This window comes from Ostrinia furnacalis, unplaced genomic scaffold (assembly GCF_004193835.3).
Source record: "Ostrinia furnacalis isolate ACB-3 unplaced genomic scaffold, ASM419383v2 OfSCF3557, whole genome shotgun sequence".
NCBI lineage: Eukaryota > Metazoa > Arthropoda > Insecta > Lepidoptera > Crambidae > Ostrinia > Ostrinia furnacalis.
The window spans coordinates 462,811-490,485 of NW_021133796.1; the positions used below are offsets into that span (position 1 = coordinate 462,811).

Genomic DNA, 27,675 nt, shown 5'->3' on the forward strand with positions numbered 1-27,675 from the left:
TCGAACTGCTCTTTCTAAATGCGACCTTATTTCAATAGCCACAAGACTCACCCTGGTGGTGGTTCCGTGCACCATGCTACCGAAAGGCGCGTTGCCCATGACTGTGGTGGTTGTGGTGGTGCGGTACGCTCCGGGCTCCTGCAGGGAGGAATGTTGGGACCACTTAGTTATAGTGTTAGAGATGGGTGGTATTATGTGTGTTTGGTTAGTTATTTTGGCCATGTGTTTACTCAATGTGTAGATTACTTATACTTGTTGGGTCGATAACGAGACGGTGTCAGCCTAAAACTCTGCTACAAGAGTGGCGTTGTCAGTAGCATTCATTAAATCTTCCTGCGTGCAGTTTTTTTGGGCACGCATGCCACGACAATGAGTAGGTGACATAATATTTTGATATATTAATTTGACTTCATGGTGAGTTTTTCAAGCTTTGTGTAACACTTACGGCTCACAATAAATACATTTAATCTGAACAACTTACTAAAGGATTGTAAAAAATAAAATTATAATGTAACTCTTCCTATTTTATATTAATGATCTGAATGTAGTTATCTAAATTGTTATGACAGATTTTTTTTTCTAATTATGTACATATTTTTTGCATGTTTAAATATATCGCGTCTAGTTGCACTATAAAATATGCTTAAATCATTCACAAATCGCAACAGTGCGTGCATAATACGTGAATATAACAAAATGCTGGAAAACGTATTTTTAATACCGTACCTTTCTGATCACAACAAAAGCACGAAGCGTCATTGCACAAATGCATTCAGCGTACTAATGCAAAGCCTACCTCAATAACGATTCCTTGAGGAAATCCTTCATGCAAGAGTGGGTATGCGGCACATGCTTGGATTTCAACCGATAGAAATGACATTGCTTCGTATAGCTTTGTAAATCAGTTCTGTAGCGTACCTGCTAGGTACCTTATTTTGAATCTTACCAAAAAATTGCAATGGCAAGTTTTAGGCATTTGAACCTTGATCTTAATTACAAAATAACTTTTTTGTATCTTTAACATACCTACTTTCTTAATTTTAGTGGCAAATGAAAAACTATGTCATTTCTATCGAGATTAAAATGTCAAAATAGTTTCTATTCAGAAGCATTCAAGTAATTTCCGTAAGTAATATAATTATGGCTTCTCCAAAAAATAATATATCACCTTAATAACTTACAAATATTACTTCAAACTTCACGTAAGTTCTAACACATACAAAGCACAAAGTAACGCATCAAACCGATCATTTCATAATTTCAAACATTACCTGTGTATTTTTAACTTGCTAAGAAATAATACCTGTAAATACCTGCATTACTTTCTCCACGTTGAAACACTTCTGAGTTTTATAAACAACTAAACAAAATAATCGTCCAAACAACAGTTTAGTTCGACAACTGCATTCCCAATGAGCGACTATAGCGTTAATGATGTTAAATTGGTATTTCCTTTACAATTAATTTTGAACACAACTTGTCATCATATAAAACTATAACGTTAAGCCGTGCTTTAACCGTTTTCTAAAATAAGTCTATTCTATGAAAATATGGCTAGTTTTTGCTGTTTACTCGCAAAAATATACGCATGTTTTTGAAACTGAAGTTTGGGGAAAACTATGCTGAACATTATAAGAATTACTGGACCTTGATTTGACAATTCTTTAGATAAGGAAAAGGGTCAATAAGACATCTTGCATGATCTAAATGTTGTATTGTATTGAATTTCGAGATCAATTTTTTATTCATGGTTCAAGTTAGATAATTATAACCTAAGTAATATTTATCAAGGACAGTAAACTGACGATACAAAAAGCACAGATTTAGCAAAGCCATTCCGAGCTCTTAAACAATTTTCCCAAATAAACAACTGCCCGGTACTTTATAAAGTTTATAAATCATATAGGCGCGTAATACCGACACCATAGTAGCATTGTGTTGTATAATGCAGTACACCGAATAACGCTTACTGTGGAAGCGCGGCAACAAATATCGCTCGTGACCCAAAGCTGTCAGGCCCAGAAGCGAGATACGTGAATACATAACTTATTACAATTCATTAATTAGATTTTAAACAAAATTACATTGGTCCTCTTTAGATTAAAAATTGGGGAAATAAAAGATTTTCTATTCTTCCAAAATCTGTAAATCTAATCATTTCATATTTTTCTGTATAAATTAGAACCTAAATTACTTAAGATCAAAGAGACTTAAAGATTGAGTTAGCTGAATAAAGGGATTGAGTTCAACAAATTTTTATAAGTTAAAAACAGTCACTCAGTCGCCTATCATTTTTACTGAGAAACTTCTTATAAGTCCAACAAACAACGTTCAAAAAGTAAAGAACATACAATTTGTCTTTTACACAGTTATGTATTCTCGTATCCCACCCAAAGAATTACAACGCCTAGAATCCGAGCAAGCGCAAGAAAAGTGAGTCACTTCAAACTTGAATATGGGCTTAGTTTGGCAATACATTCTGGCAAAATGTCAAAGTCTAGTAAGATCACATTGGATGACATAATGTTTTTTGCCTCACTTTAGCCAAAGCGCTTATACGAAGACTGTCCATCTAGGCGTTATTAATCTATATCTCTTAGTCCCGCCACCGATACTCACAGTGACGTAGTAGTGTCCCTCTCCCGCGCCCTCCTCGAAGTCGATGGGCGTTCCGGAGTCGCCGCTGCTGATGGAGCTGTCGGAGCCACGCCTAGCCAGCTGCTCCGCGGGTTGAGGCCGTTAGTGACGTTGGCAAATGGCGGCGACGTTTCGGAATGGCGGCGACGTTTTGGAATGGCGGCGACGTTTTGGAATGGCGGCGACGTTATGGCGGCGACGTTTTGAAATGGCGGCGCCGTTTTAAGTTTATCGAAATGTTTGTTAAGAATGAAGTTTTTTGGGTCATATGACGTTTTTAAGTTGAATTTTTCGTCAAATGCCGTTTTGAAAGTAACAGATTTATGTTGTATGTCATGGATGTGCAGTCCCATGATAAATGGTATGGATACGATATCACACAGTTATTTCAGGCCATAATCCAAAGCGTTATTGACGTTCAGGTCGATGGGTGCCGATTCGGGATGGAAGAGAAAACAAAAAAGAAAAATTAGGAAACGAACATGCGATGGCGATGCAACTCATTGACTTTGACCATGCGATTCGATATTGATCTTTATTTCACAAATAAGTATTAAACGGGTTGCAGACCACGAGCTAAAATACTTAATTTAGCTTCGCTCATAGTTGATACAGTTTCCCATAGTGTTTGTATAGTTTCCAGTTTCCAAACAACTATGGAAAACTACGTCAGTTATGCGACCTAAGCTAAACTAACTAAGCTTAGCGCATGGTCTGCACATTAAACAGCTTAAAGAGTTGCATCGCCATGAAAAAATCAGGTTAAAAAAACCATTAGAAAACTCAAAAAACTCAAAATGCTACATGCTAATGACTGAATAGACCTGGCGTTTTCATTGACGCCCGTATTCACAAATATTACTGAGGTCTCACAGTGTGCGTGGACGCACAGGGTGACACACGAATCAATCACACAGCTCTATTTGACGCTGTGCGTTCGATTTGCTGCTTCACTTTTTTTTTTATCCACAACGAAGAAGCTCTTGGCCTGTATCTCACCTGATGGTAAGTGACGATCAGACCGAAGGTGGAAGCGAGCTTCACCCGGAATCTTCAACCACGGAGGAACTGGCTATCTTACCTCTTACTGCCGGAACACAACAATGCTGTTAACATTGTTGTTATGGCGACAGACTTAGGTAAGATGGCGGTAGCTAGCGGACTTAGAACCACTTAGCAAGCATCGTTCGTGAATACGGGCGTTAATATCGTTCGAAACGAGTGTTACCTTGTCGCCGGTGGTGACCATGGTTTTGACCTCTTGTGTCAGCACGCGCTGCTCCTGCCTCGTGGCCGATGACGTCAGCGTGTGCGCCACGGTCTTCTCTTCCATCTGCTGCGTCTTGGCCTTTGTGTCCAAGTCGTGATGGGTGGTCGCCGTCCTGGTCGTCACGGCCCGCGCGGTCACGTAAGGACTCTTCCCCTCCATAGGTTCCAGACTTTCCGCCTATTATTAAACTAGCATGCTTACTATTTACACATAAAAAGGAAAACTAAACACTTAAAAGCTTGAAGCTAAAATTAAAATGCCACACTGTACAAAATTAAAGGGAAAACAAAACAGGGTGGCGTCTCGTCTGCCGGTTATTCGAATTTAACATACAGAATCAAACGCACCTTGTTTGTGTGGGTGGAGAATGTCACTTCTCCGGTGCCGAGGTTCTCCACTTCCTGTTCCACGTTATGCGTCACGCCCTCGTCATTCTTCGTCAGAAGCTGCTTGGTCGTCGTCTTGACGACGACGGGCGGCGTCGGCGTCTTCTTCGTCCGCTGGGACACTGGAATCTTAGAGGATAATGGGGTACTGGAAGACACGTAACCCTGGTGCCGTATGTGCTCGCTTGTCGTGTACTCCGTGAAGGTTTTGGGCTCGTCTCCTCTCGCGGGGCTCTCGTCTTTGCCGAACGTCGAGAATTTGTGCGTGTTCACCGTTTGGATGTCAATGTTCGCTGGTAAGTCCTGGGTTTCTTTCTCTATCGTGTAGTTGCCGCTTTTGTCCTCGAAATGCGAGGGGTCGATTTGAGAGTAGTGCAGGATCAACTGTCCTGTGACTGGGTCTCTGACGGCCGTGCTCGGGTCGATGTCACCTGTATCCGGGTCGATATCTCCGTATTCCGTCTTGATTCTGCCCGTGACCGGGTCGATTTTGCCTGATAAAGTCATGGTTTGCGTCACCGTTGTCCTAGCGCCCTTTAGCCTGGGATCGTCAGGGTCTACGTCGATGGTCTCACCAGTAATAGGATCGACGATCTGGTACAAGTAAACCGTTTTCGTTGTGATGATTCTGCCTGTGGTTTCGTCGATGGTGCATTCTTTAGGATCGACTTCTTTCACGCGTCCCTTTTCGTCCTTCTGGGTCATGATGTAGATTTTGACTATGACCAACCGGCCGGTGATCGGGTCGATTTTGCTGAGTTTGGTGTAAATCTCACCGGAGCTAGGGTCGATTTGGGAAGCGGAGTACAACGGGTGGTTGTTCTCATCAACTTCTCCAGTTGCTGTGTAGATCTGTCCATTAACAGGGTCAATCTTGATGAGAGACTTGTCAATGTCTGTCGCTCTAACGATGGTACCGGTCTTGGGATCCAGGCGGCCGTAGATTGTAATGATGTAACCCGTGACGGGGTCAACCTGTCCAGCGGTGTATAAAGTTTCTCCTGTCTGAGGGTCTTTAGGTCCTGCGATCCAGATTTGGTTCGTTTTCGGGTCGACTTTAACGTTCCTTGGGTCGTTAGAAACGATCTGCTTGCCGGAGATAGGATCAACTTTGTTCCTGATGATTCTCAGGCAAATCAACCTGCCAACGTCCTTGTCTGGTTTGCCGGATTTCGGGTTGATTTGACCACTTCTCAGTAAGAATTGACCTGTGACAGGGTCAACTTTGAGGTCTCTGCTTTCGAATTTACCCGTCTTAGGATCGTTGTAGGTCACGGTTCCTTTCACTAAATCGATCTGTCCATATTTCGTGTCAATCTTGTTGTTCTCAGGGTTGAACTGACCGGTTGTGCTTTCGATAGCAGAGTGCTTGGGCTCGATGACGCCTTTCTTTGAATCGACTTTGCCTACAAACGTTGTTACCTCCACTACAGGGTCGATGTGCGTTCCAACCACAATGACCTGTCCAAGTTTAGGATCGACCTTCCCTGTCTTCTGGTCAACGACTCCTGTCACAGTAATTTGTCCGTTGTTCTCATCAATGTTAACTGGTTTAGTATCTTGAGCACCGGACGTGTCAGTTACGAATATAACACCATTAGACGGGTCAATGACACCATATTTAGTAGAAATATGTCCAGTCTCAGCATCAACTTTACCTTTAGTGTGCTCAACTGATCCGTTTTCAACATCAACTTTGCCTGTTCTAGGGTCAATAGGGCCTGTGATGGTGGTGATTTCGACAACAGGGTCATCCTGTTTGGCTACGCTCAAAATCATGCCCAAGTTAGGGTCAATCTTGCCCGATTTAGGATCAATCACACCGGAGTTGATGAATATTTGTCCAGTTTCTGGTAAAACAGAACCGTCTCTAGTCTGCTTTTGTCCTGCAGCATCAGTGACAACGATGGTGCCTCTGTTCGAGTCAATCACTCCGTATTTAGTTTCAATCAGGCCGTTCGGATCTAGAATTCCGGTCAGATGTTCCACTTCAGCAGTGTGCATATCTGGCTTTTTAGTCTTAGGATCAATTTTGGTGAAGATAACCATGATTTTAACAATCTTTCTCTTGGGAGGCTCTGGTGGTGCCGTGGTTGGTTTGACAGGAGACGCCCTCTGTATTGAGGAAGCGATAGGCGAAGCTCTCTGCACATAGCTGGTAATAGGTGAAGACGTACGCACTGGCGATTGTAAAGGCGTTTGTGTTGGCGTAGGTGTGGGTGTTTTGACTGGCGAGGGAATCTGCCTTGGCGGGGATACGCTAGCTCGAGTTACTGGCGCTACTTTAGACAACACATTGTGCTTATCGACTATCGTCAACTGCTGGGCGAATGAGGGGTCTACTTTGCCTGTTCTAGGGTCTACTACTGCAGTCGTGATGATGAAGTTGCCGGTCTTAGGATCGATCTCGGCTTGTTTCAGCTCTTGTTTGCCGGTTACAGGGTCCTTGTAGAAGATTTGACCAGAGCGAGGGTCGATGATTCCAAAGTCAGTGTGTATTTTGCCATCTTCAGCACTGACGTAGCCTTTAGTGGTTTCAATAACTCCAGATCCAGCATCAACAGACTTTGTGTACGGGTCGTATCGGTTGGTGATGATAACTAGACGAATCTCGCCCTTGGTAGGTGGCTTCGCAATCGGTACCACTGCCTTGTTCACAACGCTGAATTGCTGAATCAATGTTGGGTCAACTCTGCCACTAACTGGGTCTACGACTTGACTGGTAATCAGCATGTGACCAGTGGCAGGGTCTAATTGGGCTTGCTTCACCTCCTGTCTGCCAGTTCTTGGGTCAGTCACAATTATCTCTCCGGAACGAGGATCAACGACGCCAACCGCTGTTCTGATCTTGCCATCGGGCCCTAATGTTCCAGGGACGGTATCAACATGCGCTTGTGTTGGATCCATCTTCTTAGTAACCGGGTCGTATCTAGTCGTAATTATAACAAGATTAATCTCCCTTTCAACTGGTTTGGCTTCTTTGCTGACAATGCTTAATTGTTGAGCTAATGTAGCGTCAGGCTTTCCGGTCTTGGGGTCTACGATTCCAGAGGTTAGAATGAGATGGCCTGTCTTAGGGTCTGTGGTAGCTTGTTTGAACTCCAACGTGCCAGTGGTTGATTCGACATGCTCGATTTTACCAGTTCTCGGGTCAATGATTCCGAAGTTTGTGTGTACTCTGCCGTCTGAAGCGATGATGCCTCGTGATGTTTCAACATGACCATTAGGATTTTCAAGTTTCTTGGTTTTGGGATCATACTTGCTTGTGATCACTACCAACTGCACTTCTTTGCCTGGCACGGGCGTGAAGTTGTCTTTAGGTTTGTCGACAACAGTTATTTGCTGTCCCAAAGTGGGGTCGACTTGTCCTGTCAGGGGATCAATAACACCAGATGCCAGCACCATGTTTCCTGTCTTAGGGTCAACGGTGGCTTTCTTAAGTTCTTGCTTTCCAGTGATAGGATCAGTGATGAGAATATCGCCAGTCTTAGGATCGATTCCTCCGAATTCGGTATCGACTTTATTATCTCTTCTGACGGTACCAGGGATGGTATCAACGTGAGCATTTGTCAAGTCGAATTTCTTATTCTTCGGATCGTACTTGGCGGTCACGATGACCAAGTTGACAAACTTCTGCGGTATCTTATCTTTGTCGACAATGGCCAACTGTTGAGCTAGACTCGAGTCTACCTTTCCTGTCTTGGGATCAACAACTCCAGATGAAATAATAAGATTGCCTGTTTTAGGATCAGTAACGGCTTGTTTGATCTCTGTCTTGCCGGTTTTGGGGTCAACATGTTCTACTTTGCCCGTCCTTGGGTCAACAACACCGAAAGTCGTGTAGACTCGGCCGTCAGCTGCTTGAACTCCCGGTAGAGACTCCACATGGCCGTTAGGGTTATCCAACCTCTTATTCTTAGGATCGTATTTACTTGTAATTATAACCAGTTGAACCTCCTTTCCAGGTACAGAAGTTACTTTCTCTTTGGGTGCTGGCACAACGGTTATTTGCTGAGCAAGTGAAGAATCAACTTGGCCGGTGCGTGGGTCAACCACTCCAGCTGTAAGAAGTAAGTTTCCAGTTTTGGGATCAACAGATGTCTTCTTGACTTCTTTCTTACCAGTGACCGGGTCAGTAATGGTTATTTCACCAGTTGTCGGGTCTATTACACCGAAATCTGTTTTTACTTTGTTATCGGCTTCAATTTTACCAGGAATGGTATCTACGTGAGCGTCGCTAAGATCTAGTTTATTGTTCTTGAGGTCAAATTTGGATGTAACGATAACCAAGTTGACGAATCTTTCGGGTACACCTTTTCGTGAATCCCTGTCAACGATAGCAATTTGCTGTCCAAGTGAAGAATCAACTTTACCAGTCTTCGGGTCTGTGACGCCCGAGGAGAGAATCAAATGACCGGTCTTAGGATCAGCAACAGCTTGCTTAATCTCTTGCTTGCCCGTTTTAGGCTCCACATGCTCAATTTTGCCCGTCTTGGGGTCAATGACACCGAAGTTAGTGTGCACTCGGCCATCTGAAGTCACAACACCTCTGGATGTTTCTACATAACCGTTGGGGTTATCCAATCTCCTGTTCTTGGGGTCATATTTGCTTGTAATAACTACCAATTGGACTTCCTTTCCGGATACTGGAGTGAATTTATCCTTTGGTTTGTCTACAACAGTTATTTGCTGACCTAAGGTAGGGTCCACTTTGCCTGTTTGAGGATCTACAACACCTGATGTGAGCAATAGGTTTCCAGTCTTAGAGTCAACTGACGCTTTCTTGACTTCTTGCTTTCCGGTCACTGGGTCTGTCACTGTGATTTCTCCTGTGTTCGGATCAACGACACCGAACTCTGAGTGAACTTTATCGTCAGTGCCAATTTTGCCAGGAATGGAGTCAACGTGTGCGTTGGATAGATCCAGCTTCTTGCCTTTGGGATCGTATTTAGAGGTGACAATCACTAAGTTGACGTATTTTTCTGGATGTTTTGGAGCGTCTTTGTCTACGACGGTCAATTGTTGAGCCAGTGACGAGTCAGGTTTGCCCGTCTTGGGGTCAATAACCCCTGAAGTAACGATGAAGCTACCAGTCTTATTATCTACCGTAGCTGGTTTCGATTCGCGCTTTCCAGATTTTGGATCAGTGTAATAGATCTTCTTTGCTTCGAAGTCTAATATACCGAAGTTGGTATGCACTTTGTCATCTTTGTCGCTGATGATCGCGTTTGAAGTTTCGACGAAACCGTTGGGATTTTCTAGCTTCTTGTTCTTTGAGTCATACTTGCCCGTGATCGCTACTAATTGCACCTCCTTTCCTGAAACTACCGCGAAGGTATCGGTCGGTTTGTCAACAATGCTATACTGTTGGGCCAACGTTGTGTCCAACTGTCCAGTCCTTGGATCAATTACACCAGATAGAAGGAGAATATTTCCAGTTTTAGGATCGACTTGTGCGTGTTTAATTTCTTGGTGCCCAGTCTTGGGGTCAGTGACCAGGATGTCACCAGACCTCGGGTCGATGACCCCGTATTCAGAGTAGATCTTTCCATCTGTTCCGCTCAGAACTCCTTTAGCAGAGTCCGCGTCAACGAATGAAGGATCTAATTTCTTAGTCTTCACGTCATATTTGGTTGTAATAACTACAAGACGAACTTCTCTGTTCGCTTTAGTCGCGTCTTTTTCGACTATGCTAAATTGTTGTCCAAGTGAGGAATCCACTTTCCCGGATTTAGGATCGTGTACGCCCGTTGTTACCAGAAGGTTGCTCGTCTTTTGGTCGACGTAGGCCTGTTTTGGATCCTGCTTTCCTGTCTTCGGATCAATGTATTCGATCTTTCCACTTCTCGGGTCGATGGCCCCGTAGTTAGAGTGAACTGTACCATCGGGCGACACCACAGCTTTGGACACCTCAACATGCCCGTGGGAAGCATCTAACTTCTTGTGTTTTCCGTCATATTTACCGGTTATCACTACTAAATCGACCTCCCTTCCAGGTTTGGCTCCAACTTTGTCTTGCGCTTTTTCAACAAAGCAGTACTGTTGGGCCAGCGTCGAGTCCATCTTGCCAGTCTTGGGGTCGATGACACCAGACGTGAACAGGATATGACCCGTTTTGGAGTCAACATGTCCGTTCTTTACTTCTTGCTTGTTAGTTGCGGGGTCTGTGTACGTGATTTGACCTGATTTGGTGTTGATAGATTCTTTTTCTGTTTGGATCTTTCCATTGGCCTTGTTTATTGTGCCTTTGGTTACTAGAATAGTGCCATTAGCGTCGTCGAGTTTTTTGGTTTTAGGGTTGTATCGGCCGGTGATGATGACGACTTGAATCTCGTTTTCTGGCTTGGCAGCGGCTACAGGGGCGACCGTTACCGCCGCCATGGGCGCTTCATGATGCGCCCTTTCTGCGTCGAGCAACGCTAGCGTTGGGTCAATGAGATGCTTAGGCGCTTTAGCTTGCTCCTTCAAAGCTGCCGACTGCACGTAGTCAATGCCAGGCGTCTTGAGTTTGCTTGGATCATCAGCCGTTTTGCGCTTCTCAGCGCTTTCAGCGACTTTCTTGTCTTCACCCGGAGCGTAATTGAACGCGAGTCCCGCTTTTCTTGTGGTCGGACTTTGGCTCTCATCAAGAGCTCTTTGCCGCTCTTCTGAAATGGGTTCTTTTTCGTAACTGAACGCGCCTTGAATGAAAGGCTTGGTGCGCATTGGACTTTTTTCTGTGTCAGTGTATTCGTAGGGCTTCGTGAAGCCAGGTTTGTCTTCGGATTTCGTGGGACTCTTGTCCATAGATGATTCGAGGTTAGAGCTCTCATTCGACGTGTCGAGCACGGCCACCTTCGCTTTGGGATCTTTAACTTTCTTGTCTTTCTCTTTCGGTGATTTGTCTTTAGTTTTTGGAGATTTCTCTTTTGGCGACTTTTCTTTTGGTGATTTCTCATCTTTAGGCGACCTGTCCTTCTTGCCAAATAGTCCGAAACCTCCCTGTGAGATCGGATGGGGGTGGGGAAGAAAATAAGAAAAATTAAAAATAATAAAATAATTGCACAAAATTATAAAACGCGACAAGTGTCGTGTACAAGTTTACAACATAATTTCGATTAAAAGGCCAATCTCCGTTTTCAGAGTGTTTAAACTTATACAGAAACACGCAGTGCGAACTGAATACAAAAATGCTGTATGCATATATGCATGCCTCGCTAGTTGCAGTACTTGCAGTATCTAAGACGTTCATATTTACAAAATGTATAATACACTATCTACTTTGACATCACATACTGCGATGAAGTTGAATCGAAAGATACTGTGTCTACCATTCGCTTGTATGGACATTGTATTAGCAGCGTGGTGGAGGCAGTTAGACTCACCTTGGCTTTCTTGGGCGTGGTCTCCACGTTGTTGGTGATGCCTGGGTCGCTGGAGGTGTCTGTGCCTGAAATAGGGACAATAAAATAGTTGTTTATCAACGTTTTAAATTTTGTTTATTGTTAACTCGTGGAGTCCTAAGCGGTCGCATGAGACCGCGGTAACAATTTCTATTGTCTCGATTCGCTGATACTAAGACTTGAAGGGTGAGATTTTTTTCAGAACTTGACAAATACAAATAGTCGGTTAAGGGTCATTCCATCGTTTCGGGTGTTACGTTCGTACACACATATTCAACAATTTCTTGTATTTTGAAATAGTATTTTAATAATGTTAGTGCCTTAATCAGTCCGTTTTTAGTTGTTTTATCTAAATAATAAAGTTTGTACAGCTTAGAATGTAGGATAACGAAAATATGAGTCGAAAAGTGTGCGTTTCGGGCGTTACGAGATTTTGCCTCTATGTTCTGACTGTTGCTGCATTTACTCGAAATTTAGCGAATTTTCTTAAGGAATCATACCTAAAACTTACAGGACTTCTAAAGTATGAAATTTACAAACCATGTAACATACAATCACTGTTAAATAAAACGTTTTACTATTTTTTTATAATTTTTTTCTTTGTTTCGGGTGTTACAATGGTTCTGTTTCGGGTGTTACGAGTACGAAAATTCAACGCGTTTTATCGATAAAATCGGTGTTTTATTAGTTTCTAGGTACTTCAAAATAAGGAGTACAACAAATAAACACAAATAGAGCTAATTCTCGTTTGAAATTACGAAGCAGCTTTTTTTTTTAAATATACAAAGTTCAAGTTTAATTTTTCCTCAGAATATAGCTTTTTCTATTGTTTTTGGCTTGAAATAGCATTACCTTAATTTCTAATTACGATATTTATTGGAAATGTCAAACATGGACACTTTTTAGCAGTACCTTAATTTTAGTGTTAAGTCGACATTTCAAAAAAGTCTTAAATTGAGAAATATGACTCTTTTTCCGATGCCAGCGCTAGTGGGAGGTCAAAGGAGCCTCACAGTAATACTTTTTCACTTCTCCAAGCAATATACACACATTATCGACTTAGAAATAAAAATGTAATACCCGAAACGTTTCGGGTGTTACAGTTTTTAATCAAGAAAGAAACATACTAAATTAGTATCATACTCAGATATTAGTTAGTATCTGAAATCATTACTACCATGACCTTACTTTTACCAAATATTGTTACTCTAATCGACGTGTAAGGTACAATAATAAAACAAATACCTGTTTTTCTGTTTCGGGTGTTACATCGCCGAAGTAACAAGAAAACACACTTAAAACTTGATGATTATCAATTTTTTTGGGACTATGACACTATCTACCAATACTATGATAAATACCCTCGAATCATATAGTGGCAAAACGTTTCACAGATTGATAGTTTTTTTTAAATCGTATTACCAATAAATTAGAGAGAAAATGATCATTCAGACAGATGACTTAAGTATAGACTTTGAAGATTAATAACTTAAAAATTACTTGTTTCTTTCAGTTTTTTTTTGTTGCACATTATAATTTGGAATGTTTACTTTTAAAATTCATCAGATTTAATGCGAAAAGAACATATTTAGTTTTTCACCCTCGGTAACATTTGTCATGGAATGACCCTTAACTTAATACCTCTCTTCAAAAAATTTAGTAAATGTGTTTTCTCGAACTTTATGATGATAATAAGCCTGTATAGTTGGCTAAGACCATACACCAAGTTATTACAGACCACATGACTAAATAGTAATCAGCGACAAGTTTCGTGCAAACTTAACTAGCGGTAGTTATTACTGGAGATACACCAAGACGTCACCTAACTTTAATATGGTACATAAATAAATTTATGGGACAAAGAACACCGAGAAACTGGGATTATTTTGCATTATTTTAGCTTTACATACCATTTTCAGCGGGTTTCTTCTGTTCCGCCAGTTTCTTCTCTTCTTTCTTATCCGGGGGTGCGGTGGGCATGACCTTCACGGCTCCAGGCGGGGGCTTCTGCAAGTGTCAAGAGGTTTTTATGAAATCAAGAATTGCCATATTATTGTCGTAACACTGCTGTACAATTTCTGAGAAGATTATGGTAAGATTTTAGATACCTAAGCACATTTTTAATTCAAAATGGAACGATATTGAATTATTGACACACTAAAACTGTCTAATGTTAATTTACTCAATATTTATTTAGAGCATCTTTGTTAAAAAGCCAGCTATTGTTTTTTAACTAAATGTAGTTATTATACAGTGCATTTTATTCTTCAAATATTACCAAAAACAGACTTGTAATTTTTACTAATCATTCAAAAAGTAAAACTATTTAATCTACAAACTCTAGTAAGCTCGTACTAGTTATGAATGACGTCATGGAACACAATGGTGGTGACTTGTGACGCATGAACACAGCCATTCAACTGACGTTTATGTATGAGTTTATTGATTTCTGACACTAATGTCACGGTAATACTATCTATACAGTATTCCAACTCGGCCATATTTTTGAAATAAATGTCAACAGTCGCGCGGTACGTCACAGTATGACAACATGCGATAGGGCTGCCCACCTACAGTACCCAGTTTAATTACATCTGCCTACTTAAAATTTCTATACCTATAGTTTTGTGATTGTATTTTTTTATTTAGTTAATCAAACAAAATACTTTGTGAATGGAATAGGTTAAAAATGTGTGTTGTTTTGTGATTAACTAGTAGATTTAATTTAGTAAAATCTACTTAAATAATTTTAAAACTTTAATAATCATAATGATCTGTTACGTTAATTTCGGGCGGGCGAAGTCGTGGGCAAAAGCTGGTTTAATACAATATAATTTTCATTTCAAATCAAACTGACTGAAAATGTAGACTAGTTTTTGACCAATTTGACCGTAAATGACGGTCAGTCAAATTCAATCAGTTTTGTCATTTTTAACACATGGCCACCGACGTCCATTCGGCACATTCGCATTCGCGACACCCCCGACTTTTGCATACCGAGCGCATACCGAGATTTGAATTTCGAAAGAAAGTTCTCGTTTCGTCTGTTTATATGAAGTTACAATACTGTATGATATTATTACCGTGCTAATGTCATTGCACGTACAAATAAGTAACGTAATAAAATATTATCAACATACATTACTAAAATTTCTGGTTACATTTATTTATTAATAGCTTTCTACAAACTGAAATATTTGTCTGTCTATTACTATAAGACAGTTACTGTAATAATACTAGTGAATTAAATGCTGCCATGTGGTAATTAATTACCGCCACTAATGGTTTTTAAAAACATCGGAGAACCACCACCACCACCACAAAGCCCATACTTAACGCAGCCCAAAGATCTATTTACGTATCTAGGCAAAGTTTTTATACAGTTTATTTTTTAATTTATTTATTTCCCCTATCTAAGCGAGTGCATTGGAGTAAATCGACCCTTAACTTCGAACTCCTCCTACGTTCTGATTAATTTTGGGTCCAATGACGTTTTAACTTTCTCCCAGGACAAACTTGACCTTCACAGGTTGGGTTATTGGCGGTAAATTTTCCCCCTATGCTAAGATTCGTAACATCCCCGCTGTTACCTCATCTCCCCCTATGCTAAGACTCTTAACAACCCCGCTGGTCCCTCATCTCCCCCTATGCTAAGATTCGTAACAACCCCGCTGTTCCTTCATCTCCCCCTATGCTAAGATTCGTAACCCCGCTGTTCCCTCATCCCCCCTATCGTCCCTGCCCCGCTGGTCCCTCACCCCCCTATCGTCCCTACCCCGCTGTTCCCTCACCCCCCTATCGTCCCTACCCCGCTNTTCCCACATCCCCCCTATCGTCCCTACCCCGCTGTTCCCTCCTTCCCTCACCCCCTCCCTAGCAAGCGAGTGTGCACCTTGTCCCGCTCGGCGAGGTACTCCCCCTCCAGCGAGCTGGCGGAGGACGCGCTGGCCGCGCCGCCCGAGCGCCGCCGCAGCTTCCGGCAGCGTGCGCAACACAGGTTAGGGCGGGGATACACCGGCAGAACGGGGATTCGTTGGAATAATGTTAATGACTACTCCTGGATCAGATATTCCTGCTCATCGTTATTACAGACAAAAAACTGTGGCAATGAAGCTTTCGTGATTGAATTTTTACATAAATATAAGTGCCACTTGTGGTCTAAACTGAATAAATATTTTTGATTTCTTTTTTGCAAATAGAAGAAATTTTCTAAGACTTTAAAACGACTAAAGCGGCCTAAAGCAGACGACAGTAATCCACTGTCCAACAATGATTGACAAGTATGACAGTAGGAAATTAGTGGCTAATTTAGTATGCTTTAAAACTTACAATCTTGCAAATGTTATCTTCAATCATAATATTATGATAGCAAATGTTGCTGTTATTGTTAAGAAATAAGCACTCTAAAGCTTGATTGCACCATCTTACTTTATCTTTGACAAACGTCAAAAATCTGACAAACTCCATATAAAAAGCACCGGTTATCGTCATAGTTACTGTCAAAGTAAGATGGTGCAACCCACCCTTAGACTCCCCGCAGACTATCAACTTCTGATAGTTGGGTCGACTTCTAATTTGTATGAGGAATCGACTGATACCAAATCGATGCACTTCCATACTGATCGGCCGACAAAGTCAGTAGTCTGCGCTTAGGCTTATACATCAATATCCAATCCAGAAGAAACATACATATTTCCCCACGCAAAAAAATATTCTTCAAAAATAAATTCCAGTGTATTCCCCGCCGGCGAAATGTTACATGAAAAAGCGACATGCACATAAGAAATACAATACATTTGTTTGTCTGTGATTAGTATGTAACATGCAACATGAGTCACTGCCACCGTAGCCTTAGAAAATACACACATCTATAAATAAATGTGACTGTCGGTCAATGTCATGCAGATGACCTACTCAGAATATTAACTTGATAAGAATCTAACGATACACAAACAGATTAGTTAAGTAATTATATTATTTTCGATATTAGATAACTGGAATTCCAAATAACGTATACCACTTACAAAGAAATCCGGTCTCATAAAGTAAGATTTTACTCACTTTAAGTTAATTCTTACTTATGAATTTAGAAACAGTTAAGGAAACATAATTTGAATAAAGTATTTTGTAATAACGTAGTAGGTATTGAGCAGCGAACTGTTAAAAAAATATTAGTGTGATTTATATCAAGGCTATAAGATAAACCCTCCATGGGTTATTCTAAAAGTATTAAAATCACATCACAATACAAGAAGGTAAAAAAAATGAACGACTAATCATGCATATTTTCTAAAGCTACTCTATTCGTGTATTGTATTAGTACATGAATAACAGTTACAATAACTACTACGTTACAGTGGAACGATGTTATAACTGTGCTGTTTCTATCAGTCCAGCGGGACAAATGTAAACAAACATCTGCCAAAATCAAAAGGAATCTTTTGGAGATTATTTTTAAAATGTAAAGATGAGAATAGACTATAGGAGCATTTAATTGTAATAGAACAACGAGCCGCACTATGAAATGTTCTTGTGTCAGTGTCACCCTTTCAAGAACCAGACATTTTGCTTACTTGTATTGTATCATTTCGTAAGAACGATACATTACATAGAAATGCTCTAAAGCCCGGTCTGTGAGCACGTAGAATTTTGTCCAATGACCCCAAGCTACCCATCCTTATCGCTCGCGCGTAATTATATTGCTGTCGCGACTATGCGACGGGTGCCCGCAGTGAGTGTGCGAACGCGACAGCAACATAATTACGCGCGAGCGATAAGAATGGGTAGCTTGGGGTCATTGGACAAAATTCTACGTGCTCACAGACCAGACTATAGTATATACTCATCTTAACATTGTGGAATCTTATTTGGTTGCAATAAGAACTATTTTTCAATAAAAATGTATCATTTGATATGCTTTTTTTCCTTCAAGTTAAAAATAATATTGTTTACATTTTAGTGTGCCATAGTGTTTCGACAAGTCACAAAGAAATTTTATTTCGTATGAGTTGAACCTATATCATTATAGCCAGTGACAAGACAAACATTTTTTAAACCGCATCAAAATCGGTTCAGCCAAACGCGAGCTAATCACGAACCAACATACAGGTCAAATTAAGAACTGAGAGAGAGTCTAAGGGCAAAATTACTGCCCTACTCATAATACGTGGAAATGTAGCTCAGTTACAGTCAAGCGTCAAATAGTGATACCCAAATTGGCCAAAAAGTTGACAACACAACCTTATTCCAATGGCAACAAAGACACTTTGTGTGTCACGAAGTATTTGACATTGACTGCATCTCCATTTACCAATATGTATGGGGAAAATTCCAGTAACAAATCAATATTATGTCATGAAGCTTCTTAAATGCTGTACCGACTAAAGCATGACGAATTGTTTACCTAGTTACATGCCGAGACTCGATGACATCACTCATTCATACATCTCACTTTATGAAATCAAAGGTTAACCACAACATAGTGTCATCAGGTTGTTTTCATCACCCCTTTGAATAAATGTGACCTGTATTTATAGTAGATAAATATAGAACATACATTAATTAACTTCACATACTTGGAGCAAAGAATTTAAACTCAATTTCAAACAAGAAATTTACATAAGGGGAGGAAGAATTTGTCAACCAGAATCACTCATCATCATCATTTCAGCCCACTACTGAACATAGGCCTCCCCCAATGATTTCCATAAGGATCGGTTGGCAGCGGTCTGCATCCAGCGCCTTCCTACTAAAAGCCCAGTCGCCGGGCACGTAGAATTTCGTCCAATGACCCCAGTCAGTGAGTGTGCACCCACCTTATAGTGGACCAGAACCACTACTCGTTGGAAAAGCAAGTAACTATAAATACTTGCATTAACTAAACATTTCTTTAATTACAAGTAATATGTCAAAACACTATGGCGCCCGCGCTATCTCAATACAACTTAAGGCCACGCGCATGTCAAAACACTATCAACTCAAAACCGAGCAGACCAGTCAACCGACTGAGCAATAATCTACTTGGATTTCAGTCGTCAGCATTTCAGATTACGCGCACCCTTAAGAGAAATTACGCATTGCATCCGAAAATGCGGGTTCGAAGTTACAGTATTGTTTGTAGGTATTTTTTAATGCAAAACAAAGCAGGTATTTGACCGCAATCACACCTGATGTTAAGTGAGATGCAGTCTAGGATAGTTATACTTGCTCTGTAAGTGCCTATAGTCCGGTCGCCGAGCACGTAGAATTTTGTCCAATGACCCCAAGCTACCTGTCTTTATAGCTCGCTCGTAATTACGAGGCGACCAGACTTTATTCATTCTCGCCTTAAAGTTTTCACGAGTTTAAAACGGATGCAGGGCTTGATCACTCATACAAATAATACTACTACTTCGGACCGCCATTTCTCGGTTTCGACAGAGCGTAATTTTTACATGAGTTGCAGACCAAGAGCTTAAACTAAGTTACATTTAGCTCGCTTAGCTATTGCAGTTTTCGATAGCTGTGCAAACTATAACATATAAAAACACTATGAGAAACTGCGTTAGATATTATGCGAGCTAAGCTACATAACTTAGTTTGGCTCTAGGCCTAGTATGCGCGCCTCGATAAGCTTTTATCGATTTTACGCGATAAGCTCATACGTTTATCGTCTAAATTTATGACGATGCGCATCCTAGCCCGGCTGGTCTGCAAAGGACGTGACAATGATATGTGTGTGTTATTATGTTTTATGGTGTTCCATGGTGTCCAACAACATAACATACCTTGTCTTTGATGGTGGGCCGCGGCGCCGGCTGTGGAGGCATGGTGTGCCTTTTAGCAGCCTCCGGGGGCATGTCATCCTTGTCTGTTCCTAGACCTGGAAATTAAAATTGGACTTTATTGTAAAGTGCTAAGGTATCGAGTACGAAAGCAGACCGAGTTTAACAGTTGGCATATTAGGTATAGACCCAATACACTGAACTGTCCCTCCCGTGACATTGACAGGGGGGGCGCCACCGTCAATACCGGATCGCTGGTTCCGATTTTTGTCATGTTGGAAACTATGTAGTTGAACGATGGTGGCGCCCCCCTGTCAATGAGTTTGGTGGGACAGTTCAGTGTAGGTCATCTATGTATATTAGTTGAATTTAGAATTTAGTGTCACGAACTCAAATATCAAGAAGGGACGAAAAGAAATCAAGCTTGACAGTGACCCTCTTCCCCCTGTTTTGTGTAGTTTTATGACAGAGCTATTAATAAATATGTATTGTTCCATTTGAAGTCTACTTTAAAATATTGCTTATTAAAGCGGCTATAATAATACAAGTAATAAAAATATGAGATGAAAGAAGTAAAGAATGCGGTTATGAAACAATAAATTTCATCTTGTTTACGAGCACTTTATGATATTTATTATTGTTTTAATTTCAATTTTTTCTCTCGTGTGGTGGACACATAAAATTACCAAAAATTATGATAGATCCCTGGCAATGCTTTCACGAGCATGTCAAGAGGTAATTACACTAATTGCAAACGGCGTAGTGCCAAAATTAAACAAGCCTTGTGTTTATGACATAGTACCCGCGCTACTGTTCGCCGCAACCGCGGTGTAAATTTAATTCCACAATATCATATTGTGTAATGTTACATATTATGGTAGGTAACATTTGTGTATTAGCTTGTGGCTGCGGCTTTTTCCGCGTTGCTTTCAGGTATTTTTGAGACGAGCTGAAGTCTAGGTTCTGTATTTAAATGCAATCTAGACATCAATTATGCCAGCTTTAGGCTTCTACTTACCGGTTAAGACGTGAAAAAGGTTGCACATAGAGTTAAGTTTTCAGTTACTTTCGCTATATTATTTAGATGGAAATATTTTTGTGATAGTTTTCAGTTTGATAGAGACATTGCACGTTTGCATTAAATCTAATATTTTCACATCGTCAACTCAGACAAAAATTGGGGTGTTGTAGAAGATCTATAATGTCACAAGTGTTATTAATTTAATTGAAAGCGTAACATATTTGCATTCCATTTAGTCATAACTTGACTGCGTACTTGCTACTAGTGGCACTTAAAAGCTCGTCCAATACCCATCCATTATTTATTTATTTATTTTTTATTGGGCTATCCACATGAGATACAGTATTATACACAATTAAAAAAATTAAGCCAAAGGTCTCTAGCTAACTGCTCCCACACAAACGATAACCACAGCATGCATAATATTATAATGTAAGCAACCCATATAAGTATCCATATAAGTAATTATTCTTATATTATGTCGACCTTGACACCATGGTGGTTCCATCCTATCCCACACTTAGGGGAAGTGAATAAAACTATTCCCCGAGATTCCCAGCAAATCAATATAAACAAATGTATATTTCGAGGAATATCAAAAATACTTGTATGAGTCACTGTGGCCGGCTCTATACATCTACTTCAGCGATCAATATTTATAACATTTCGCTCTGTCGATTCGGTAGTTGAACAAACAAACAAATTCCAGTAGTGGAAAATAGTTACAATTTAAACGGTATCTAATCGTCAAGATCCGAATAAATACGTAGCATAATAATTTATTTTTATTTGTACAAAAGAAAACATGGAACTTTTGGAACAAACACTTCCATATACGTCAGTAGTAGCATTATTTATAGAGCCCACGACTGGAAAAGCCGACCCCGCGTATCGGGATAAGGCGAGGCGGAGAAAGAAGAAGTATGTAGTATGTAAAGAGCTTAAGAAATACAATTTATGTATGTTTCGTAGCTTGCCGGGAAGCAAATATTAGGGCGATGAGCACGTGGTCTTATACTCGGAGTCAAGTCGTGGATATGTATAGGTACTTTATGTAGACGCCAGAAAACCTAGCCCTGCTAGGACATCATTAAGATTTACTAAAGTATTGGCTGTTTTATAAAGGTCTTAAAAAACTACAAGTAATCCGGCAAAAAGCCGGTATGTTCTTGGTAAATTCACAAGGGGATTCCTATACAAAAATAACATAGTTTATAAATCATAAAACAACACCAACTTGCTTTCGTACAGCTTGGAGACCAGCAATCATTGAACACCATCTTGCCAAATGCAATCTTTCTTATAATGTACTAAATATTTCTTTCGTATCACTTCTCACTTCACAAACAAGTTCCACTACCACTGACCATTGACTACTGACTAGATAGACCCACGATCGGTCTGCGCGAACGTCGCGTGCGCACTGGCGGCATAAAGTGTAAACAAATGTTGAGTGGACGTGATATTAATATCGGTGTTCACTATCGGCTAGACGGGGTGGAGATGCGTTTGTGATGCTTGCCAAAAATATGAACAACTTTGTTGAAGGACAGTTTCATTGGCAAATAATATTGATATTAAGGGAAAGTTTTAGGTTCCAAAACAACGTTATGGACTTATTGTTAGGAAGCAATCTTTTCCAAATAAGAAATTACCTAGGGAACGGTCGTTGTATTTTGAGCAACAGATTACAGAATCAGTGATTTCAAAATGACAAGGACAGAATAGTCCTTCTTTTGTACGCCTTAATAAGACTTTGAATTTAATATAAGTTTCCGCAGTTGGAGGTAAGAAACTAGTTTCTCTCTGATTGAATACTCCAGGCAAGATGCAGAACAAGAGCTATTTACTCCATTTTGGAATAAGAAAAAAAGAAATTATTATAAACCAAATAAAACTCAAACACAGACTTAGACCGGTGATCGATTGACTGTTTAAACCAGTCGCCTAAATCAAATCTTGAGTGTACATTCATGCTTCCGCGTACTATTTCTTAACAGGCCTTAAACAGAACAATATTAATAGACGTTTCATTAGGACTATAGGAGCAATAATTTGGTTCAATGAGACCGTGACGTCACTCCAGGCTGGCACAGTGACAATCAGTGAGTCAGGCGGCCGCCGAAAGTGCACTAAGTGATGAGCAAGGTCACCTGTGTTTGTGTTTGTTCGTAAATAAACATGAGATAACGCTAATAAAGTTTTCTTTTAACGATAATTAAATTATGACTCAAGTTTCTTTAGAAGTTATGAACTTGAACTTGATGAATTGATTTGTTTGTTAAAGAATTTTGAGATGAGATATATATCCACAACTGTGGAGCGTGTTAAAATTTTGCATAGGTATCGTAGTGGTTTAAAAATTCGTTTTTCGCGTTCCATTTCTTCAACTATGAGGTACAAAAAAAAACCGGCCAAGTGCGTGTCGGACTCACGCACAAAGGGTTCCGTACCATTGATTTATGAAATTAAATTTTTTTTTTTTTAATTTAAGTTATTTGTATGAAAGATTACGCGGTAATAAGCGGTTTACGATTTACGAGGTATTAAAAAAAACTACTTACTAGATCTCGTTCAAAACAATTTTCGTTGGTAGATTTTATAGTAATGTACAATGTACATCATATGTTTTTTTTAGATTTTTCATTTTCTTATTTTAGAAGTTAGAGGCCCCCCCTCTGAAGCGTAGTGTAAAATGTCCAAGGATATTTTTTTTTTTTTTTTTTTTTTTGGGAAACATACAGTTACAATATAATTTAACTTAGGTGCAGTGAGAAAACACATAAACCAATTAAGTTTCCACAGTTAAATATACACATAAAGTTGGGCAAACCATTATGACTAAATTTTTGTTGTGAAAAATATAAACTTATATAAAAAAAGTAAACAAAGTGACAAAAGAAAAATTATCAACTACCTAATTAATAAAGGAGCGAACTGCAAACATCACCCGACGCTCGCAATTTAGTTGCCACAAGACAAATCCCGGATTTGTTTTTTAAACTTACTTAAACTAGACCTTACTTAAAATTTATTTAATACATCTAAGCCGAGAGTACATTCATAATGTAACTCAGTCATTAATATCGCGTTAAGTCCCGTGTTTTTCTTTTTAAATTTTATAGGAGTATAACGAAACACTTGATAAATGTAGAAGCCCGTGTTCTCTAATGTACGATTGATTGGTCGTTATGCTTATTTATGTTTCACACTAGTTCTTCATGACCAATTACTGAGAGGAATGTAGGGACATTTGAAACACTTCAATTGGGATGGTGACATTTAAATTTTTCATTTGGTTTCTGTGATGTCATAAGAATAGAACAGCTGATAATAAATATTTCGATAAGACTGCAAATTGCTTGTGTGCGCTGTACAATAGATTATTTAATTAGCATTATAAGTATGTTTGTGCATACATATTATTATGTTGTTCTAAGTAAATTAGTGATAACTTCAAACTCAAAGAAATGCCAAATTCTCATAACATGGGCTTATTTATTTATTTTGTCAATAACATTAATCATATTGTGTGTGTACATCGAATACATATCCGAAACCGACAGTTTTCCACTAATTTGACTCAACTCACATGTGCTGACTACGTCACCCCCAATTGAGAGTGAATACGTCATCATTTATGCCATGATTAATATGTTGATTTTGTGTTATAGTATCAAGTTGTAGAAGCCAAGAAAACTGGCATCACGCCTGGTGTGTCGTCATAAACATTAAGGCGATGACAATATGTTTTGGGATCATTACATTTGTTGGATCATCGGTCTGCTTGAATTCGAGTAACTCGTCCCACGTTGTTTTTAATCAGTCATGAAAATTTCAAGAAACCTGCAGAGGCCAAGACGAATGCAAAGATAATGTCACTGCAGAAAATAGATAATAATCATCAAGAGACGGAGCACGGATGGACGCAGAGCATATCAGTACACTTTTTTAACTGGGTAAACTTTAAAAACCAGTTAGGCCTAGGATGCGCTGATAAACTTTTATCGAAGCATTTTATCTTACGCGATAAGCCCGTACATTTGTCGTCTACAATGATCGATAAGATTTTATCACTGCGCGCATTCTAGACTGTAGCTAGGTTACCACTAGGTTTCTGGTAAAGCTTAACTGGAAGGTGTCTCCTATTTTTTTTCATTAACATCAGCGTGCGGTGCGAAAGAGTCCTTGCGAAGTGCGGCGGCGGCGCGCGACTCGTAGTGCGGGCCCGCTATACCAAGCTAACTGGGGGTCCAGGACTCACCGGCGACGCTGCTGGTGCTGTAAGACAGCGTGCGATGCGACAGCGTCCTTGCGAAGTGCGGCGGCGGGCGCTGCGGCGCGGCGGCGCGCGACTCGTAGTGCGGGCCCATTGTACTGAGCTCACTGGGGGTCCAGGAGTGACTGTAGTGGGGGGCCAGACGCAACTGTAGCGGGGGGCCAAACGCTACTGTAGTGCGGGAAAGGGGGGCCAGCCACGACTGTAGTGGGAGCCTGCTGTACTGAGCTCCCTGGGGGTCCACCTGGGGGTCCAGGCGCGACTGTAGTGGGGGCCAGGGAGGCCAGGACTCACCGGCGACGCTGCTGGTGCTGTAAGACAGCGTGCGGTGCGACAGCGTCCTTGCGAAGTGTGACGCGGAGGCGCGCCACTGTAATGGGTTCCAGCTGTACCGAGCTTACGGGGGTCCAGCACTCACCGGCGACGCTGCTGGTGCTGTAGGACAGCGTGCGATGCGACAGCGTCCTTGCGAAGTGCGGCGGCGGGCGCTGGGGCGCGGCGGCGCGCGACTCGTAGTGCGGGCCCGCTATACCAAGCTAACTAGGGGTCCAGGACTCACCGGCGACGCTGCTGGTGCTGTAAGACAGCGTGCGGTGCGACAGAGTCCTTGCGAAGTGCGGCGGCGGGCGCTGCGGCGCGGCGGCGCGCGACTCGTAGTGCGGGCCCATTGTACTGAGCTCACTGGGGGTCCAGGAGTGACTGTAGTAGGGGCCAGGGGGGCCAGGACTCACCGGCGACGCTGCTGGTGCTGTAAGACAGCGTGCGATGCGAGAGTCCTTGCGATGTGCGGGCCCACTGTATCGAGCTCACGGGGGGCCAGGCGAGACTGTAGTGGGGGGCCAGGCGAGACTGTAGTGGGGGCCAGGGGGTCCAGGACTCACCGGCGACGCTGCTGGTGCTATAAGACAGCGTGCGATGCGACAGCGTCCTTGCGAAGTGCGGCGGCGGGCGCTGCGGCGCGGCGGCGCGCGACTCGTAGTGCGTGCCCGCTATACCAAGCTCACTGGGGGTCCAGGACTCACCGGCGACGCTGCTGGTGCTGTAAGACAGCGTGCGATGCGAGAGGGTCCTTGCGAAGTGCGGCGGCGGGCGCTGCGGCGCGGCGGCGCGCGACTCGTAGTGCGTGCCCGCTATACCAAGCTAACTAGGGGTCCAGGACTCACCGGCGACGCTGCTGGTGCTGTAAGACAGCGTGCGATGCGACAGCGTCCTTGCGAAGTGCGGCGGCGGGCGCTGCGGCGCGGCGGCGCGCGACTCGTAATGCGTGCGCCCGCTGTACCGGAAGCGGGAGCCCAGCCGTGGGAATAGCGTGCTCTTGTCGCGTGGCGATGGGCTTGTTAACCTGTGGAAGAATTTGGAGTTCAGTTTTTGTGTAGATGTATAGTAAGTATCTTAATATGTAAGTCTAGATATTAGCACGTCACTACCTTGTTTAATATACCACGCAATCTTGTATACCCATTCTTATAAGATACACCATACAAGAATGCATGGTAAATTCAGTGAACTGCTCCTGAATCGAATGTACCTACTACTACTATTTCTATTTATTTATATTAACCGGCAGACAGTGGTGACTGAGTTTGTTGCGGCGCTTCTTCTCAGCACTTGCCAAATGTTGGTCTCGAAGCGCTGGTAGGGTAAAAAGATTATGAGACATGTAGAGGCTCCTTAAGAGCAAAATGACGATTTGTAAGAACTATTTATTAGTCCAAACAAATAAAGAAATTTTGACTTTGACTTTGTAGAATGTATTCATTTACTGAGGTATACCAACAACATTACATACAAAGTAATTAGATGAAAATCTTACATATAGAAGTTTAGTGTGTATGCATCTTCATCTCTTAAAAAGAAAAAATTGCAATTTTATTTCCGAAGACAGAATGGCTACTAAATATACACATCGAGACCCACCCACCCAAAGTGCGATGGGGCGTGCTATGCTCGGAGTTACCCTGCATGATCGAATCAGAAAGGAGAACCAAAGTGACCGACACAGCTCGTAGAATTGCTAAAATCAAGTGGCAGTGGGCGGGCACATAGCTCGTAGAGCTGATGGCCGCTGGGGCAGAAAAGTTCTCGAGTGGCGACCACGGACCGAAAGACGTAGTGTGACAGGCAGGTCCACCGTTAGGTGGACCGACGATCTGGTGAACGTCGCGGGAAGTGCCTGAATGAAAGGCCTTTATCCAGCAGTGGACGTCGTTTGGCTGAAACGAACGAAGTTTTACCTAAAGAACGTGTGGCGCTCCAACTAGGTCTTCCACAGCTTCTTGGCGGCGCGGTGGTTGGCCAGCTTGAAGCCGACGACGGCTTGAGTGTCGCTCGTGGCTGGTCTAAGGACCTCGGGCCACATGAGGTATAGTGGTCACTTAAGGGCTACCTAAAGAACGTGTGGTGCTCCACGCAGGTCTTCCACAGCTTCTTGGCGGGTCTAAGGGTCTCGGGCCGCATGAGGTATAGTGGTCACTTAAGGGTTACCTAAAGAACGTGTGGTGCTCCACGCAGGTCTTCCACAGCTTCTTGGCGGCGCGGTGTCGCTCGTGCGTGGCTGGTCTAAGGGTCTCGGGCCGCGTGAGGTTGTATAGTGGTCACTTAAGGGCTACCTAAAGAACGTGTGGTGCTCCACGCAGGTCTTCCACAGCTTCTTGGCGGCGCGGTGTCGCTCGTGCGTGGCTGGTCTAAGGACCTCGGGCCGCGTGATGTGGTACAGTGGTCACTTAAGGGCTACCTAAAGAACGTGTGGTACTCCACGCAGGTCTTCCACAGCTTCTTGGCGGCGCGGTGGTTGGCCAGCTTGAAGCCGACGGCGGACTCGTGTCGCTCGTGGCTGGTCTAAGGGTCTCGGGCCGCGTGAGGTGGTATAGTGGTCACTTAAGGGCTACCTAAAGAACGTGTGGTGCTCCACGCAGGTCTTCCACAGCTTCTTGGCGG

At 42.0% G+C, this 27,675-nt stretch overlaps 1 protein-coding gene across 8 annotated transcripts in view; it reads right to left on the reverse strand.

The window, feature by feature from the left end:
- LOC114358009 (protein 4.1 homolog) overlaps positions 1–27,675 on the reverse strand; it is a 42,888-nt gene that overhangs the window by 5,761 nt on the left and 9,452 nt on the right. For 2 of the 8 annotated variants that reach the window (XM_028311858.1, XM_028311857.1), the window contains 8 exons: positions 25,902–26,080; positions 19,442–19,536; positions 13,586–13,682; positions 11,658–11,722; positions 4,255–11,274; positions 3,866–4,084; positions 2,620–2,718; positions 52–138 (listed from right to left, as the gene is read on the reverse strand). In XM_028311858.1, coding sequence (XP_028167659.1) covers positions 52–138; positions 2,620–2,718; positions 3,866–4,084; positions 4,255–11,274; positions 11,658–11,722; positions 13,586–13,682; positions 19,442–19,536; positions 25,902–26,080 — 7,861 coding nt within the window. Of the gene's footprint in view, positions 1–51; positions 139–2,619; positions 2,719–3,865; positions 4,085–4,254; positions 11,275–11,657; positions 11,723–13,585; positions 13,683–19,441; positions 19,537–21,696; positions 21,894–25,297; positions 25,442–25,901; positions 26,081–27,124; positions 27,212–27,675 lie in introns of those variants that run through there. The other 6 variants (XM_028311862.1, XM_028311863.1, XM_028311864.1 and 3 more) reach the window with 6 other exon arrangements.